At 36.4% G+C, this 19,734-nt stretch overlaps 1 protein-coding gene across 13 annotated transcripts in view; it reads right to left on the bottom strand.

Moving 5' to 3' along the window:
• NCOR1 (nuclear receptor corepressor 1) overlaps window positions 1-19,734 on the bottom strand; it is a 148,847-nt gene that overhangs the window by 85,574 nt on the left and 43,539 nt on the right. For all 13 annotated transcript variants that reach the window (XM_038537000.1, XM_038537008.1, XM_038537003.1 and 10 more), the window contains exons 5-6: window positions 16,610-16,792; window positions 4,493-4,606 (exon numbers count right to left, since the gene is read on the bottom strand). In XM_038537000.1, the coding sequence (XP_038392928.1) occupies window positions 4,493-4,606; window positions 16,610-16,792 (297 nt within the window). The remainder of the gene's footprint in view (window positions 1-4,492; window positions 4,607-16,609; window positions 16,793-19,734) is intronic.

Genomic DNA, 19,734 nt, shown 5'->3' with positions numbered 1-19,734 from the left:
TGGGAAGCTCTCCAGGGCTTCCGATGTGACATGCAAATGGGAATGGATATTAATCAGCATTCCCAGAGTGTAAAGAAAGATGTTCCCTTAAAACAACTATTCTCCTTTTCATCTCATTTATCAATCAAAATCAATTCGTCAAATTTATTTAGTATATGTTATGTGAAAAAAAAAAGTGGAGGAAGCATAAAATAAAGCACTTTCCAAACTCCAAGAAACTAAAAAGGTTATTAAGATGAGAAATAAACACAGCAAAAAAATCAAACATAGAACTATAAAAATCCATTACATTTACATAGCAGATTCTATTCTTATAGATAGTTTAAAGGTTTGATAAAGGTTGACAAACCCTGGCACCACTTTGGGCCAGATTTGTGTTCTAGGGACTATTCTATGCACCATACGATATTTAGCAGTATCCCACTAGATGCCAGTAGCACTCCATCCCTCCTCCAAGTTGCAACAATCAAAAAGGTCTCCAGTTGAGAATAAACAACTGTTCTAAGTAACTGTCAAACTAACTCAAGAAATCAAAGTGTAATGATCACAAAATTCAAATTTATTAGCTTCAGGCATATATTAAAATAACACACAAAGAACACCATAGATAATAAATTTGGAAATATCTAGCACCTGCAACTAACTTTCTCCAGACCCAACACTCACCAGTTTTTAAATTTGCTTTCCTTTTTTTTTTTTAGTTTATTTATTTTTAGTAATCTCTATGCACAACATGGGGCTGGAACTCACAATCCTAAAATCAAGACCTGCACATTCTACCAACTGAGCCAGCCAGGTGCCCCTTAAATTTGCTTTCTCAAGGCCCTCTGTACTAGAGTCTATAATAAGAACAGGCAGGCTAAGTGGAACTATACAGAAATAACACTGAGAGACAAGGGAGTAAAATTATATTATGGCAAATACTTACTAGTATCCTAATTCGTAAAGGCGCTTACCTTTTCAGAGCTAATTCTGAAAGCTGGTATTTGAGATGTTTGCAGATCCCACGATTTAAGTTTTGCAAACTTTTATTAAACATTTAACTTCAGAACTGCTAAGAACACATTAACCTATCAAATTTGGCAGACAAAAATTTTAATTTATAACCCTCACATTTCCATATTATAATTTTTATTCTAAGTCTAAAGACAGAAGTACTTAATTCCCCAAACATACTGCTATGTCCTGCGGGCCAGGCACTTACTAGACACTAAGAAAATAATGGTAAGTAGGAGGAAAGAGGGCCTTGAAAAGCTTCATAGAGGAAATATTACGTGACCAGGGTCCTGAAATATAAGCACACTCAACAGACAAGACAAGACAAGACAAGACAAGACAAGACAAGACAAGACACTGGAATGCCTGAAGGCAAGGGGAACATCCGAGGATAAAAGTACTAGCGACTTCAGGGGAACAGTCAAACCTATTTCAGTAGGATAGCCTTAATTAAGGAGTACTGGGCATGGCCAGGGAGGCAGTAAGCTCCAATAAACGTTTGGGCTATTCCATCCAAAGTGGGAAATAATCAAAAGGTTTTTTATTTGGAGAATTACATAAGGGGGACTCAAATATGAAGGACATTCACTATTTATGGGAGTGATAAAGGCTCATGTAAGCTATTGCCAAAAGAGGAAGAGAGAAGCAACTGGAGAGACCACTATTGAGGAGGCAGGACTGGTGTTCTTCACTGACTTCCTATATCTACAGCGTGGCAAAGAAGGGGAGAGAGAGATTGCCCAGGACATCAGCCTAGGTGATGGGTGGTTGCTGGCACTAAGTATACTTTCTATTGTCAATCCCTTTCTTTCTTCTGTTGTCACTTTAACTTGCAAGTCCTGCAATCAAAATATAAACGAGAGCTTTGAAAACCATACTCCAAGCACCTCCTCTTCCATATGTATTAGAATTCTGAAATTAGAACATTTATAAATATTTTTGGAAACTACAATGGGGAAGGATAACAGCAAAGTGAACTGTTAAAAATAGTCCAGGAGAAGAGTCTGTTTAGAGACTAAGTGAATCTCAGTGTAAAGTTTAAATATCATGCCAGACCATTTTTCTCTCAGGAAGCTAACTTTAAAATTAAGTCACTTTTGGGTAGCTTTCTTCCTCCCCCTAATTTTCTAAAGAAACAAAAGATGCCTAATACAAGATAGGTCACATTTGGCTTAATTCCCAACAGTATAGACTGCTTTGCCAAATAAGGAACAAGAGAGAAATGTCCTCTTGTCCTCGCCCATCTCTCTTTTCCTCTGGTGTCGAAACAGATAAGGTCATTCATTAAAAAAAAAAAGCTTAAAAGGCTGTGAAAGCCTTACAGAAGGCAGCACGGTGAGGCAGTAGTGAGAGCCTATGCTCCAGCCTAGCTGTGCTCTCACAGTCAGGGCTTCCCCTCCAGGAACCTCTGCCAGAGCTCTGTAACACTGCAGATGACCAGTAGCAGCACAAGCAAAAAGAGATGTGTAAAAAGATGATTTACGTGTTACTGAGAGTTAAAAATAATCTTTATTGTAAGTCTAATACTAAGACAGATTTCAAGTGTGGTTGTTGTTCTATTCTTCAGAGAATGCACCACAAAACTGAATATACATATACTAAAGTGGAAAGAAGCTTCTATATTTTTTTTAAGATTTTACTTATTTATTTATTTGAAAAAACAGAGCAAAATCAAGGGGAGTGGCAGAGGGAGAGGGAGAAGCAGACTCCCCACCGAGCAGGGAGCCTCACGCAGGGCTCGATCCCAGGACCCTGGGATCATGAACTGAGCTGAAAGCAGACGCTACACCAACTGAACCACCCAGGTGCCCTGAAAGCAGCTCTGAGTTTTGTGGTTGGGCATCAAGAAACGTTCACTACGCTAATTAATGAACACATGTATCTACAAAAACTTAACATAAATAAACCCCATCAGATCTTGTTCAACAGTTTTCAGTCCTCACATCCTAGTCAGGCAACCACAGCAATGAGAAGGCTAATTAAGAAATTCAATCCATTAATAAATATTATAAATTCAATTTCTTTGAAAACCGACTCATGCTAAGAAGTTAACATTTTACTTCACAAGATTCTTTTCCACTGTTAGCTCTAATCCCTGTTTACTGTTATCTCTGAGGTCCTAAACTGGCCATGAAACCCATGAGCCCACAAAAGTGTTTTATTGTTCTATAGTAGTATTTTTTTCTCTAGAGCAGGTGATTCCACACAAACCCTCATGTTTCTAGCTTTCCTGAAACAAGGGAGTACCTGTCAACCTTGGGCCACATTCCTGCTTGACCACAGTCACTGCCCCTCCAGGCAAGCCACGAGGCCGTCCTCATCACTAGCTTTACGTGTACGGTTCATTCTCATTGGATAGATCTTCAAACAGATCTTCAAGGAGACTGCTATGTCCATTCATAATTTGGACTAATTTTGAACTCAGCCAAGAAAATAATATTACCTGCCCACATTTTTACCTGCCTGTGACACTTACCATTATCATATATCTGATGACTTTAAGTTACCTATTCAATATCACACATACATGTATATCTAAGATTATTCTATAGACATATATGTAATTAATTCACAATTGCTTTTCTTAAAGCTAATTTCCTTTAGGAACTAAGCTATTATAAAGTTATAGGCTGCCTGTGAAAGATATACGGATCCTGATGACTCTACTCACTACAAAGAAAACCAATTAAAACAATAATCTCAACTCCTACCTTATGATCACCTTTAGCTAACAGGCCTTTTCTCTCCCACAATACTTAAAGCAGATTTTTAGACTGGAAACTTCTAGAAGCCCAGTGTTAAGCAGCTCTGTTAGAAAGTTTAAATTAAGATGAAATCCATTTCCCTTTAACTGCTACTTCTGGGCTAGATTCCAGTCAAAAACTAACTTCAACATCACAAAATTATTCATAGAATTGAGACCCAGCTTTCCTAAATCGATGAACAGTTTTAATTATGAGTATTAAAGAAGAAATTTTTTAATAAAGATAAAAAGCAAAGCCTACCTAAATGTCAATGGCCTCACACTTTATAACTAAGATTCAAACTACAGCCCAGCTATCAATCCTAAAGCTAACAATGCAAGTCATTTCTACATCGGATGACCCATCTCTAATAGGATGGTATCAGTATTCGGTATCAAATGTCCTTTATAAAGTGAAAAACTACAGAATGGCTTGTTTTGTATTATATGCTTGCAAATTTGCTTGCCAATTTTATATAATAGGAGACTCAATTGATAAAATTACATTCTCATTAAGTAATATTTATGCAAAATATAAATAAAATACTAATTTAAGATACACTTATCAACTTCTCTTCAATCTCTAAGGAAAAATAATCAAGCTTCAAAGTTTAAGAATATTAAAAATTATGACAATTAACATTGCATAATTAATTAATACAATTAACATTACCACAGAACACACTGATCATTTAAAAAGGTATAGCCAAGTGCTTTTAAAGGCCTGTGCAGTAAGAAATGGCATGAGCTTACCCGATTCTCATCATAAATAATTTGGACAATACTGCGGTGTTTCTGTTCCACGGGAGGAGGGGACACAGGCTTCTCAGGCTCAGGAGGTTTAGCTGCTTCTTCTTCAAGCTGTTGCTAAGAGACCCAGAAAGAAAGAGTCAGGCAACGGATGCAGTCACCCCTCCCGGTAATTAATTGCCAGAGATAACACACGCTACTGAGTAATTCTATGGGGTAATCTTCTGATCTACTAGGGTCTAATGGATCAAGAGTTCCAACAAATCCAATCAGATTTATTTTGATTAAGAACTAAATAACAATCATTAGATGGAGAAATCCTTTTACATTTTAATTCTGACAAATTTAAAAGCAAAATAATAAGAGAAGCTAAAAATATCAAGGTTACCCCATAGACGTTCATAACAATGACCTTTTGTTGCACAGGAAAAACACTTTTATATGTTATAGACACAGTATGCACTAATGTTTGGTAGGGAAAACATGGTAGCACAGCGTTTACAGACTAATCTTCAACTCAGAACAGCACTATGTTCAGCCCTCCAGCCAACTTTTATATTTCGCACTCAAGAGGCACTGGCAAAACTACAACTTTGTGTACAATTACAAAAGAGAATGCTAGCTATCTGCATTACTCTGCCTGGGTTTGAGACTTAGGGTCAACCTTTACAAGTAGTGGGATCCTAGGATCCTTTCTAGGTCTTACTATAATCCTGAACAAGTATATAAACCACTCATATGTAAAGTAGAGCCAACCTAAGGATAAAATTCCTCCAGAAAGAAACTTCAAGGACCACCTCCACCTTGGAACTCAAAGTACTTTTGCAGGCTGCAACTGTATAAGCAAAGGACAGGTATTTGGAGTTGTGAAGTCATTTCTATGGGACTGAGTTCTTCAATCATTCCCTTTCTTTCCTTTGCTCAGAGGGCCTTCTTTTAGGATCCTTGCTTAGTAGGTATAGAAAAAGGAACAAACAAGCTTCCAAAAATCATACTTTATTCTAAGTATCAGACAAAATCATTTTAACAGAAAGACTAAAAACAAAAACAAAAGATACACATTTTCTTTACTTATTTGTTCTTTTACATAACTTTACAATAATTTTGCAAATTTGAAGAACTAGGTGGAATTTTTATTAAAATTGTATAAAACATATGCAATTATATGTCAATTGTGTTCACATTATTAAAATTATTTATACTGTGTTTCTATGCATCTATGGTATATTTCCTTATTTGCTCAAGCTGCCCTTTATATTCCGCAACAAAATTTGTAGCTCCTGTACATCTCATAATGGTCATACAGCATATTTTGTTATTTTTAATTATAATGGGTTACACATTACTGAGCATTTACTATATGCCACATACTATACAATACATTCGTTATCACAACTCATACAACCATCACATAATTTAGTTATGTTATCAGCAATATTACTGCTATTTCATGAGTGAAAAAAGTAAAGAAAGAAGAAAGACCAGATCTAACTAACTCAGCAGAATCAGACATGGAGATTTAAAAGAATTGTCAGGCATGTTATTATAAATTTAATATGATTCAATAAATAAACGATGGCTGAGCTTTTTTTAAAATCAAGGTAGGGATCCCTGGTGGCACAGCGGCTTGGCGCCTGCCTTTGGCCCAGGGCGCGATCCTGGAGACCCAGGATCGAATCCCACATCGGGCTCCTGGTGCATGGAGCCTGCTTCTCCCTCTGCCTGTGTCTCTGCCTCTCTCTCTCTCTCTCTCTCTCTCTCTGTGACTATCATAAATAAATAAATAAATATTTAAAAAAAAAAGGTTTAAAAAAAAATCAAGGTAATATTCTTTACATGATGAGATTTTTAAAATTAGCCTAATAAACATTAAAGCAATAAAAACATAATTGTAATTGAAGATATATTTGACAGATTAGATGTAACTGAAAAGAGAAATGTAAACTGAAAAACAGAAATGAAGAAACTGCCAACAATGGAGCCCAAAGCAGCAACAACTGGGAAAGAAAAAATCCATGAAGAGACAAAGACAAGAGTGTAAGATGTTACATCTAACAGGAATTTCAGAAGATAACAAAGAAACTATAGAAAAGGATTTTGCTTTAAAAAAAAAAAAAATAGGTTAGAATTTTCCAGAACTGATTAAAGACTCTAATACATTCAAGAAGCCCAATGAATCTTAAGCCAGACAGATTTAAAAACAAAAACCCATCCCTAATACATCATACTGAAAACAACAGCACACAAAGATACTGAAGTTAGCCAGATAGAAAATTCAGACTATCCACAAAAGAATAAAAATTAGACTAAGGGTTGATGTCTTAACAGTAGAAGCCAGAAGACAGTGTGCTGAGACAAAAGAACCACATAACAAAATACCTTTCAATAAGCAGACACAAATACAAGACATTTAAGTCACAACCACCAAACAAATACTGAATTCGCAAATGACCGGATCCCTGCTATAGGAAATTCCAAAGGACGTTCCTCAAGCAGAAACATGTACCCCCAAATGGAAGATCTGTGTTGCACTAAGGAATGATGAGCAAATACGAATGACAAATTTGTGGATAAACCTAAATAATGTGTTTGGCACTAAAATAAAACAAGAACTAAAAATATGACAAAAGGAGCAGAAAAGTTTTGAGAGAAAAGAGAAATTGAGAAGTTCTGTGTCCTCATACTTCTCAAGAAGATGGTTAAGATACTAATTAGTTTTTGGCTTAAAGTTACATAGGCTGATAAATCTGAGAGGGAGCCACAATAAACAAAAACAATAAAATAGAAAGTAGAAGAAAATGTAGTAAAACAAATAATCAATCCAAGGTAAGGACTGGAAAAAACAAACAAGAATACCAAATTCAGCAAAAAAAGACAGGATAAACAGTATAAAATAGAAAAAAGTAATAGAAATATAACCAATCATCATAATCAGGTTAAAGAACTAAATTATCTGCAGAAAGACAGGTTGTCAAATTGCATAAAAAGCAAAACTCGGGGATCCCTGGGTGGCTCAGCGGTTTAGCACCTGCCTTTGGCCCAGGGCGTGATCCTGGAGTCCGGGGATCGAGTCCCACATCGGGCTCCCGGTATGGAGCCTGCATCTTCCTCCTCCTGTGTCTCTGCCTCTCTTTCTATGTCTATCATAAATAAATAAATAAATCTTAAAAAAAAAAAGAACCTCAGCAATATACCTATATAAGAGATATACCTTAAATACCAAAGCACAGAAAGTAAAGAGAAAGGAGGGGCCCCAAGTGGCTTAGTTGGACAAACATCTGACTCTTGATTTCAGCTCAGGTCTTGATCTCAAGGTTGTGAGTTCAAGCCCCTCACTGGGCTCCAAGCTGGGTGTGCAGTGCAGCCTACTTAAAAAAAAAAAAAAAAAAAAAATCCCAACATTTTGGGGTGCCTGGGTGATTTAGCCGGCTAAGTATCCGACTCTTGATTTCAGCTCAGGTCATGATCTCAGGGTTGTGAGATCAAGTTCACATTGGACTCTGCATTGGTTGTGGAGCCTGCTTGGGATTCTCTTTCTCCCTCTGCCCTCTGCCTCAAAAAAAGGAAAAATGGAGGAAAGAAAGTTAAGGGAAGAAAAAAGATAAACTAACCAATAGCAACCAAAAGAATGCCAATCTAATTACATCAGTATCAGGCAGAACAGATTTTATGGTAAAAAGCATTACAAAAGATAGAATGTCATTACTTTATAATAAAAGTTTTCACTGGTCAGGAAAATAACAACTATAAACATGCATACAACTAAAACAAGAGCCTAAAAATACAGAGGATAAAAACTGACAACTGGAAGAAAATATCTGCAAATCATCTATCTTGTAAGGGGTGAGTACTCAAAATATACAAAGAACTCACACAACCCAACAGCAAAAAACCTGATTAAAAAAATGGGAAGAGGATCTGAATAGACATTTTTCCAAAGAAGACATCCAGATGGCCAGCAGGTATATGAAAAGATGCTCAATGTCACCAATCATCAAGGAATTGCAAATCAAAATCGCGATGAGGTATTGCCTCACACCTGTCAGTATGGCTAGCGTCAAAAAGACAGAGATAACAAGTGTTGGTGAGAATGTAGAAAAAAGAAAATCCTTGTGCACTGTTGATGGGAATGTAAGTTGATGCAGCTACTATGGAAAACAGTATGGTGGTACATCAAAAAATTAAAAAATGAAAATGTAGTTGTGTACACACAGAACATTATTCAGCCATTTAAAAAAATGAAATCTTATCATTTGTAACAACACTGATAAACTCTGAAGCATTTCACTTATACTACGTGAAATAAGTCAGAGAAAGGCAAATACTGTATAATCTCACTTATAGGTACGATCTAAAAGAAAACCAAGCTCACAGAACAGATTGGTGGTTGCCAGAGACTGGACAGGGGGTGGAGGTGGGGGTAATTGGGTAAAGAGAATCATAAGGTAAAAACTTCCAATTATAAAATTAAAAAGCCACAGGAATATAATGCATAGTATGGCAACTATAGTCAATAATATTGTACTGCGTATACGAGAGTTGCGAAGAGTAGATTTTAAAAGGTCTCATCACAAGGAAACAAATTCTTTTAACTATGTACGGTGACAGATGTTAACTCCACTTAGTGTGGTGAGCATTTTGCAATAATACCAATATCAAATCATTACTTTGTGTACCTGAAAAAACATTATGTTGTATATTTTTATAATGCTGTATATTTGTCAATTTTATCTCAATTTTTTAAAAACTCAGAACTACTAGGGACAAATCCCAAATCATAGTGGTAATATGAGAAGTTACAAAAAAAAATGAGATAAGACATAAATTTTAAGTACAGAATTTACATTCTTCTCAAGTATGACCAAAGTATTTTTATAAAAACTGATCATAAGGGGCGCCTGGGTGGCTCCGTGGTTGAGCATCTATCTGCCTTTGGCTCAGGTCATGATCCCTGGGTCCTGGGCTTGAGTCCTACATCGGGCTCCCTACAGGGAGCCTACTTCTCCCTCTGCCTGTGTCTCTGCCTCTCTTTCTGTGTCTCTCATGAATAAATAAATCTTAAAAAAAAAAAAAAAAAAAAAAAGCATAATCTAAGGCCACAAAGGGAAGTGGCCTTCTACCATCAATATGAAGCCAAAATTCAAGTACCAAAAATTTCAAAAGACTGAGTACTAAAGACCACACTCTGGCCACAATAAAATTAGAAATCAAATAGCCAAAAGTAATCAAGAAAAAAATTATATACCTAAAAACTTGAAAACACTTTTAATTAATACAGGGGTCAAAAAAGAAACCATAATGGATAATAATAAGTATTGCAAATTAAAACTTACTAAAACTAGTACATGGAGAGAAGAAAAAAAGGGGGGAAAAAAGGCTGAAGAAATTAATGTTATAAAGTTATAAAAAGAGGGCAGCCCGGGTGGCTCAGCGGTTTAGCACCACCTTCAGCCCAGGGCCTGATCCTGGAAACCCGGGATCGAGTACCACCTCGGCTCCTTACATGGAGCCTGCTTCTCCCTCTGCCTGTGTCTCTGCCTCCCTCCCTCCCTCCCTTTCTCTCTCTCTCTCTCTGTCTCTATCTCTCATGAATAAATAAATAAAACCTTAAAAAAAAAAAAGTTACAAAATAGCAGAATAAAACCAAAGAAAGGAAATGAGAAGCAGAAACTTAGGATATAGAATATATAATTATATTCCAAAATATAAAGAGAAAAATTATATTCAAAAGAAATAGAACTTAGTTTTTTTAAGTTGAATTTTAAAAATCTTCACATACACAAAATACCAGTCAGATCCAGCTGATTTTACCAAGTTCTACCAAACACTCAGAGAACAAACGATTATTATCTTCCTCAAACTATTACAGACTTTAGAAATGTTATGACATTAGCATCATGTGTTACCAAACCAGACAACAACACAAAAAAAGAAAATTACAGGTTGATCACGCTCACAAGTAAAAACTTACAAAAATCCCAAAGTAAATATTAACAAAGCAAGTCTAGCAATTTATAAAAAAAATAGATAATATATCATTACTTACTAAGGTTAAATCTAGAAATCCACAGGTTATTTAACACCAGAAAAAAAATTAGTGTCATTGATTATATTAATATATTAAAGGGCAAAAATTATATGATCAGTAAATTTAGGCAGAAAAGCATTTGATAAAACTCAACATCTCTTTATGATTAAAACTCTTACTTATTAGCACACTAGAATGGAAGAGTTCTTTCCCAAACTGAGAAAGGATGTCTACAAAAACAGACACCATAATCAGTGTTAAAAAGGAGAAGTATTCCTTTAAAAGCAGAAAAGACCAAGAATAATCACTTTCAACCTTCTATTGCAGTCCTAATCAGAGAATAAAGTAAGGAAAAGTAACAAAAAGGTTTAAGGACTGAAAAAAAAAAAAAAAGAAAAGAAAAGAAAAGAAAAGAAAAAAGAAAGAAAACTGGCTTAAAAAAACAAAAACAAAACTATTGATATGATCATTACCTATAAAGAAAACCCAAAACAATCTACAAATAAGAAATTAGCATTAAAAGGATAATTTAGGGACATTGCTGGTCTACATTAAAAAAAAAAAAATCAAAAGCAACAGAAAATGTAATTTTTAAAAAGATATTAACAAGAGCATCAAAAACATAAAGTGGAGTTTAATTAACTGCAAGGCATATAGATTATTTATGAACAGAAAGAAATAAAACATGATAGACTTCATAAATAAATGGACAGATATACCACATTCATGGATTGGAAGACTCAATGTCATCAGGATTTCATCCTTCCCAAACTGATGTCTATATTTTATAGGATTCCAATAAAAATTCCAGAAAGATGTTTTAGAGAATCAAAAAATTTGGTTCTAAAAGTTACATGAGAGGGTAAGAAAATTGTAAATAGCTAAAACATGCCTGTAGAAGTACGGCTTACCTTACTGGAAAAGAATTCTTATTATAAAGTGGTAGCATTTAGGAGAATAGTATTGTATTTCTGCATGAATACCCCAAAAAGGGCAATAAATAAAAACACAAAACCCAGAAATCAATAGGTATATAGATGCAAATTTGAATTATATTAGAGCTAAAACTGTAGAACAGTTGGAAAAGGATGAACTTTGCAATTAATTATCCATAGGGGGCACCTAGGTGGCTCAGTGGTTGAGTGACTGCCTTTGGCTCAAGTTGTAATCCCAGGATCCTGGGATTGAGTCCCGCATCACCTGCTTCTCCCTCTGCCTATATCTCTGCCTCTGTGTCTCTCATGAATAAATAAATAATCTTTTAAAAAAATTATCCATAGGTTAAAAAAATGAATGTGTCCCCTACCTTGAGGCAGAGACATCAAAGAATCAATTTCTGGTGGATTAAGAATAATGTTAAGAAGGGCACCTGGGTGGCTCAGTGGTTGAGCGTCTGCCTTTGGATCAGGTCATGATCCCCGGGACCTGGAATTGAGTCCCGCACTGGGCTCCCTGTGGGGAGCCTACTTCTTCCTCTGCCTATGTCTCTGCCTCTCTCTGTGTCTCTCATGAATAAATAAATAAAATCTTAAAAAAAAAAAAAAAAAAGAATAATGTAAGAAACAAAACTATGAATCTTTCATTTTCTTTTCTAAGATTTTATTTATTTAGAGAGAGAGCACACAGGAGCAGGAAGAGGGGCTCCAGCTGAGCTCAGAGTCTGATGCAGGGCTCATTCTCACAACCCTGAGATCGTGACCTGAACTGAAATCAAGAGTCAGATGCCATGAGCTCCTTGCTCAGTGGGGACTCTGCTTCTCCCTCTGCCCCTCATTCCACTTGTGCTAAGTAAATAAATAAGATCTTTAAAAAAACAAAAAGTCAGATGCCCAGCTGACTGAGCTACCCAGGCACCCCAAAACTATGAAGCTTTTAAAAGGAAAATATAATCAACTATTTTAATGATCCCAGGGTTGTCTCGTATAAGATCTAAACAAATTCTGTTGACCAAATAACAAATTTAGGCTCAAAGACCTAAATCTAAGAGTTAAAACAATAAAATTTACAGAAGAAAACAAAGGAATAGGGATGCCTGGGTGGCTCAGCGGTTGAGCATCTGCCTTCAGCTCAGGGCATGATCCCGGAATCAGGGATCAGGGATCAGGTCCCATATCAGGCTCCTTACAGGGAGCCTGGCTTCTCCCTCTGCCTGTGTCTCTGCCTCTCTGTGTGTCATCAATCAATCTTTAAAAAAAAACAACATAGGAATAAATCTTTGTGGCCTTAGATTATGCAATAGTTTCTCGGATATGACACCAAAATCTCAAGTAATGAAAGAATATAAACCGTGCTTCATCACTATTAAAAACTTTTGGCCCTGGTGTGATTCAGTCCTACACGGCTGTTCTCTATAACGGGAGTCTTTTCTCTCAGGCTGCCCTCTCTCCCACACAAGACTCCTACCCCACAGAAGATTCAGTGGACTATAGGAAATGAGCCCCATGAGGCCCCAGAAATATCTTTTCAGCTGTGAGGCCAACAAAGGTCAAAGAGTATCAGTGTAAAGTGGATAATGATGAAAATGAGCACCAGTTACCTTTAAGAATGGTCAGTCTGGGGACTGATGCCAAAGATAAATTGCATACTGTTAAAGCAGAGGCAATGAATTATAAAGGCAGTCCAACTTAAGTTAACATTGGCAATTTTGAAAACATCTGTATAGCAATGGTTTCCCTTGGGGGCTTTGAAATAACACCACCTGTGATTTAAATGTGGTTCAGGCCCTGTACATGTGGACAGCACCTAGCAGCTGTGGTGGAGAATGAAAAGTCAGAAGGTAAAGGTGTGAAACTCCACAGCATATCTGGAAAGTGATCGTCCCCTGTGACAGCAAGTTTCCACATTAAAAAAAGTGAAACTAGGGGGATCCCTGGGTGGCTCAGCGGTTTGGCGCCTGCCTTTGGCCCAGGGCGCGATTCTGGGGTCCCAGGATCAAGTCCCGCATCGGGCTCCCGGCATGGAGCCTGCTTCTCCTTCTGCCTGTGTCTCTGCCTTTCTCTCTCTCTCTGTGTCTATCATAAATAAATAAATCTTAAAAAAAAAAAAAGTGAAACTGGCTGATAAGGATGAGGAAGCTGAGAAAAAAGCTCCAGTAAAGAAACTGATCCTCAATACTCCAGCCAAAAAGGCACACACACACACAGTCACACACACTCACACACATCAAACCAGAATGGAAAAGACTCAAAACCATTAATTCCAAGATCAAAAGGTCACAAATCATTATTTTAAAGAGGGGGGGGAGGAGGAGGGGGGGGAAGGGGGGAGGAGAAGGGGAAGGGGGGGAGGAGGAGGAGGAGGAGGAGAAGAAGAAAAAGAAGAAGAAAGAAGAAGAAGAAGAAGAAGAAGAAGAAGAAGAAGAAGAAGAAGAAGAAGAAGAAGAAGAAGAAGAAGAAGAAGAGTCCTAAAACAGCAAACATATCTATTTCTGTAGAAGACATTAAAGCAAAAATGCAAGCAAGTCTAGAAAAAGCACGCTGAACGGTCCTGGTAAATTAAGCCCAAAGATGGGGAGAGGAAAAAGAGAGACAAATATAGTCCATACTGAAAATCAACAATCTAGACGAAAGTCTTCTATTTTAATTTCAATCCCTGTTCCTGGTTTGCCACCCACCCACACCCCCCTTCCAGGCTGGAAGCAATCTCTCTTCTGATTTCCCAAAGCACTTTCATCTGACTGCTGTGATCCAGTGAACCTTATACTTTGCTCTGTTATTTGTGCATATGACTCACCTCTTTGATCATGTTTTAATTACCTTTGTATCACCCTAGTTGCTCAATAAATACTTACATGAATCAAGAGGGGAAAAAACCTTTTGTACACAAATGGGTACTATCAGGAAAGTAAAAAGACAACTCACAGAATGAGAGAAAATATCTGCAAATCACATGTCTGAGTGTCCAGAATACATAAAGAACTCTTACTATTCAGCCTTAAAAAGACAAATAATCCAGCTAAAAAATGAGGCCAGAATCTGGATATTTCTGTAAAGAAAAGATACAAAAGGCCAACAAGCACATGAAAAGACATTCACCTTTAAACATTAGGGAAATTAAAATCAAAATCACAATGAGATTCTGCTTCACATTTACTAGTATGGCTATCAAAAAAAAAAAAATGTTGACAAAGAAATACAGAAAGTGGAACCCTTCCTCACACACTGCTGGTGGAGTGTAAAATGGTGCAGCCACTATGGTCAACATTATCACAGTTTCGCCGGGACACCTGCACCCCAATGTTTATAGCAGCAATGTCCACAATAGCCAAACTGTGGAAGGAGCCTCGGTGTCCATCAAAAGATGAATGGATAAAGATGTGGTATATGTATACAATGGAATATTACTCAGCCATTAGAAACGACAAATACCCACCATTTGCCTTGACGTGGAGGGACCTGGAGGGTATTATGCTGAGTGAAATAAGTCAATCGGAAAAGGACAAACATATATGGTCTCATTCATTTGGGGAATATAAAAATTAGTGAAAGGGAATAAAGGGAAAAAAAAGAGAGAAAATGAGTGAAAATATCAGTGAGGGTAACAAAGCATGAGAGACACCTAACTCTGGGAAATGAACAAGGGTTAGTGGAAGGGGAGGTGGGTAGACGGTTGGGGTGACTGGGTGATGGGCACTGAGGGGGGCACTTGGTGGGTTGAGCACTGGGTGTTATGCTATATGTTGGTAAATTAAACTAAAAAAAAAAAAAACACATTATGTAACACACACACACAAAAAAAAACATTATCACAGTTTCTCAAAAATTTAAACACAGATTTACCATACAACCCAGCAATTTCACTCCTAGGTATATATCCAAGAGAACTGAAAAAAATATGGCCACATAAAAAGACTAGTACATGAATATCATAGCAGCATTTCTCATAACAAACAAAAACAGCCAAAAAGTGAACACAACCCAAATGCTTATCACCTGATGATTGAACAATACACAGAATATCCATGAAGCAGAATTTTATTCAGCCATAAAAGGGAGTGAAGTGCTGATGTAAGATATAATATGGGTGAATCTTAAAAATGTGCTAAATGAAAGAAGCAAGACACAAAAAGTCACATATTATATGATTCTATTTACCTGAAACGTCCAGATAAAAATCTACATAGATACAGAACAGACTAGTGGCTGCCAGGGACCAGGGAGAGAGGGAATAGAGAGTAATTGCTAACAGATTTATGGTTTCTTTTTGAAGTGATAAAAATGTTCTGGAATTACATAGTGGTGATAGTTGCACAACTTTATGAATATATTAAAAGCCATGAAAATTGTATACTTTCAAAGGATGAATATTATTGTATGTGAATTTTTAATTTGAATACATATATATTTTTTAAAAATCCTCCCTCCTCTCATCCCCAAAAAGCAAAATTACAAGCCACAAATTAGGAGATATCTGCCTTACACATAACTGACAAGAGATTTTAGGAAATAGTAAAATTAAGAAAATGGCAAAATAACAAACCACAGTAGGAACACCAATAACCCATAAATAAACGAAAATAAGCTCTCATTCCTAAAAAAGGAAATGCAAATTAAAACCTCAGTGAGAGCTATTTCACATCCAGTTGAAAAAAAAATTATCAGGTGAAGATGAGCATATGCACAAACCAGAACTTTTACATGTTGCCAGTAGGAATGTAAAATGGTACTGCCATTTTAGCAAATATGGTATCATCTAACACCCTCAAAGATGTGCATACTCTCAAGTCAAGCAATGCCATTCCTGTGCATGTACCCTAGAAAATCTGTTTACACTTGAACCAAAAAACAGCACCCTTGTATGAAACAGCAACAAACAATAAACAACCCATCCAGTAAGATCAAAAATAGAATGGACAAACAAGTTTTGCTATCTATAAAATCAGACAATACAGCAGGGGAAATGAGTGGATGCAGCTAAGGAAACTAAGAGCCAAAAAAAAAAAAAAAAAAAAAAAAAACAACAAGTAAAAGAATATACAATGCATGATTCTATTTACATCAAGTTGAAAAACCAGGGAAATTTGACATTATCTTCTTTAGAAAAACATACGTTCTTAGAATATCAATAAAATACCAGTGAAATCAGACACTTACTTGTTTCTTTTTCAGTTTAAGGATCTGCTGTTCTACTTTTGCAATTTCTCGATCTACACGATCCATACTCTGTATTAACTCTTCCTTTGAAAGTTTTGAAGGTGAAGCATTTTGATCATCTCCACATGGTTGCCCAGAGATTGGAGAGGATGGAGCTTCATGTTTGCCTCCAAATGCTGGATCCTTTAGAGGAGAAAATCAATAATTTATTCCTCACTAATAGCCAGTATATGTCAAGATTCTAACTGAAGTAGTCCATTTTAAAACATAGCAGAGATATATATGCTATGTCTCTGATATCCAATAGTAGCAATTCTCATACATGCACACAACACGACATGCCCCACTGATGTTTATACCAGTTTCATAGTGCAGATATATCATTCACTATTTTGAATATCCTAAAAGCTATATAGAACGAGGTGGCTAAAGCAGCCAAACAGCTTTAGTGTAACACCAGTGAGACTATAAGGTATATTTAGGGAAATAATAATGCAACCATGACAAAGGAAGATATCAATTTCTTAACCAGTTCCTTACAATGGTTCTTCCAAAGGTCTGAACTGGTTGGCTAGGAAAATTATGAACTCCATGTAAAATCTGCATGCCCACCCAACTTAACAGCCATGATATGGCCAAGAGTTCCTAACAAAAAGTTTTCAGGCTTTCCAAGGGCCAATAATCAGATACAGTAATGACCTAGGAACTTCTGTCGCTACTATCACCTAGGCCTGTCCCTTTAAGGGCAACTAAGCCTGCCACACTATGGCATATATAAGATCTCTTAAGCCAAATAGGTCATCCATTCCACCTCCAAATTCCTAGAGAATTACAGCAGAATGAAACCACCCCCCACCCAAAATCTACCACCCTACCAAAACACACACACACAGTCTATTAATTTCCAGTCTAAGGTGAAGATATAAGCAATACTGTAAAGCAGATGAATTTTCGATTAAGGTACTAGTTTTCTTCAGGCTATGAGAAGCTTAGAGTGAGCATAGTTCAGAGGACCATTGAGCCCTAAATATATTAAATAACAACTAAGTAACTGAGAAATCAGTAGTTCTAGCCAAGAACGCACATAACTATACCTGGATACTTGTTCCAAAATACCTTGAAACAGAGATTTCAGCTAAAATGTGTATTCCTGAAAAATCTCGTATTCTGTAACAGTATATGCTAAATATAAGACTTCTAGGGATAAGAGGATTATGGCTATTACTTAAAACCTGTACAACTGTGTAAGTAGAGCATTAACAAAAACAGTAACAATTCTAATAGAGTAATTCTAATAGTTGAAGCTTCGGTATCATTTACAATCAGCCTACAGTCAATCTTTGCTAGCTTTACACCCAGTTGTCCATGCTTCTGTTGTTAAGATGCAAATCCTTGAAATCATTTGCTTCCAGTAGAAAACAGTATTTTTCATCAAAATAAAAAATCCAGTTAATCAAAATTTAAAAATCCAAAAATCCAAGGATACAACATCTTTATCAACTTTTAAAAACAAAAAAAAAAACAGGAGATAAGATCTTTACAATTTCTTTTTGACACTTGAATCTCCACTAGTTAGCTTAATCAGTGAAAAGCAGAGCAGTTCTTGAATGCACTAATTTCCAAATCTTCTTAAGGTCCTTCAGACATCATGAAGGCTACTTCTTTTGATTATGAGAGACAGCTTGATCCTGAGAGCTTTAAAATATTAATACGCAGGAAAAAAATCACTTATGAACCACCACCAAGACTTCCATGTCACATGAATACATTCTCCTACCATATGCATATGAGTTTATTTGTGTTATAGAACATCTGTAATAGCAAAACAGATTATATTTCAATTCTGCAGATTTTGAAAATGCTCCTCAGGTGATCTGATGCATGCCCTAAGAACTATTACAAAGCAATATTTTCCACTGATCTCCATTCTAGTTAATTTATCAAAAAACCAATTCCTTGAATGACAAGCACTAGATAGAGAGGTGAACAAAACAGATATGATGCTCACCCTCGTGGAGTTTATAATCTTGTGTTGGAACACAAGCTATATTAGAAAAGAGATTTCTACCTCATATATCACAATAAAAGCCAAATAACAGCAAATACTTACATAAGATTTATTAGCAAATCACAAGGTGCCTCCAACAAACAAAAAAGGGTATTTATGTATCTTAGGCTCAGAAAAGCCAATAGCAAAAGATATTTAAAAAAAAAAAAAAAGGGGGGGGAACCCCTGGGTGGCTCAGCGGTTTAGCACGTGCCTTCCGCCCAGGGCGTGATCCTGGAGTCCTGGGATCGAGTCCCATGTCAGGCTCCCTGCATGGAGCCTGCTTCTCCCTCTGCCTGTGCCTCTGCCCCTCTCTCTGTGCCTTTCATGAATAAATAAATAAAATCTAAAAAAAAAAAAACACTGACGGATTAAAATAAAGACAATTTTCTATTTATCGAGATAGTAATAACAAATTTAAAAGGCAAATGAAAAAAATCATTTCCAAAATGTGAACTCTACAATTCAATATAAAATCAAAAAATGGGGATCTCTGGGTGGCTCAGCAGTTTAGCACCAGCATTCAGCCCAGGGCACAACCCTAGAAGCCTGGGATGGAGTCCCACATCAGGCTCCCTGCATGGAGCCTGCTTCTCCCTCTGCCTATGTCTCTGCCTCTCTGTGTGTGTGTGTCTCTCATGAATAAATAAAATCTTTTAAAAAATAAAATAAAATAAAAAACATACAAACAGAAAAATGAACAGATTTTTTTTCTCTACTATCAAATGGATGTACTGTGGATGTACTTTGATCCAACATGTCACATTTTAATGAATGAGACTTTAAGATCCCTTTCTGCTAAAATATTCTACAGCTATAAATAACATTTATTGCAATTTTTTCAGCCTTGGAAGAAGACTTTTATTCACTGTATTTTTTTTTTAGGGCTGTAAAACATTTCTTATAAACCCACAGGTTATAATGCATATATTTCACACAGTGAGGCAGGCCTCAAAAATCCCAGAAGTTGAGCTCATTTCTAGTGGATCACAAAAAAGCTTTTCCCCCACCTAATCTATTATTTTGCAAATTTTCAAATTTACCTAAAAGTTAAAAGAATAGCATAGTGAATAAGCAT

The sequence above is a fragment of the Canis lupus genome, chromosome 5, assembly GCF_011100685.1.
Source record: "Canis lupus familiaris isolate Mischka breed German Shepherd chromosome 5, alternate assembly UU_Cfam_GSD_1.0, whole genome shotgun sequence".
Taxonomy (NCBI): domain Eukaryota; kingdom Metazoa; phylum Chordata; class Mammalia; order Carnivora; family Canidae; genus Canis; species Canis lupus.
This window is presented reverse-complemented; position numbering and strand designations above follow the sequence as displayed.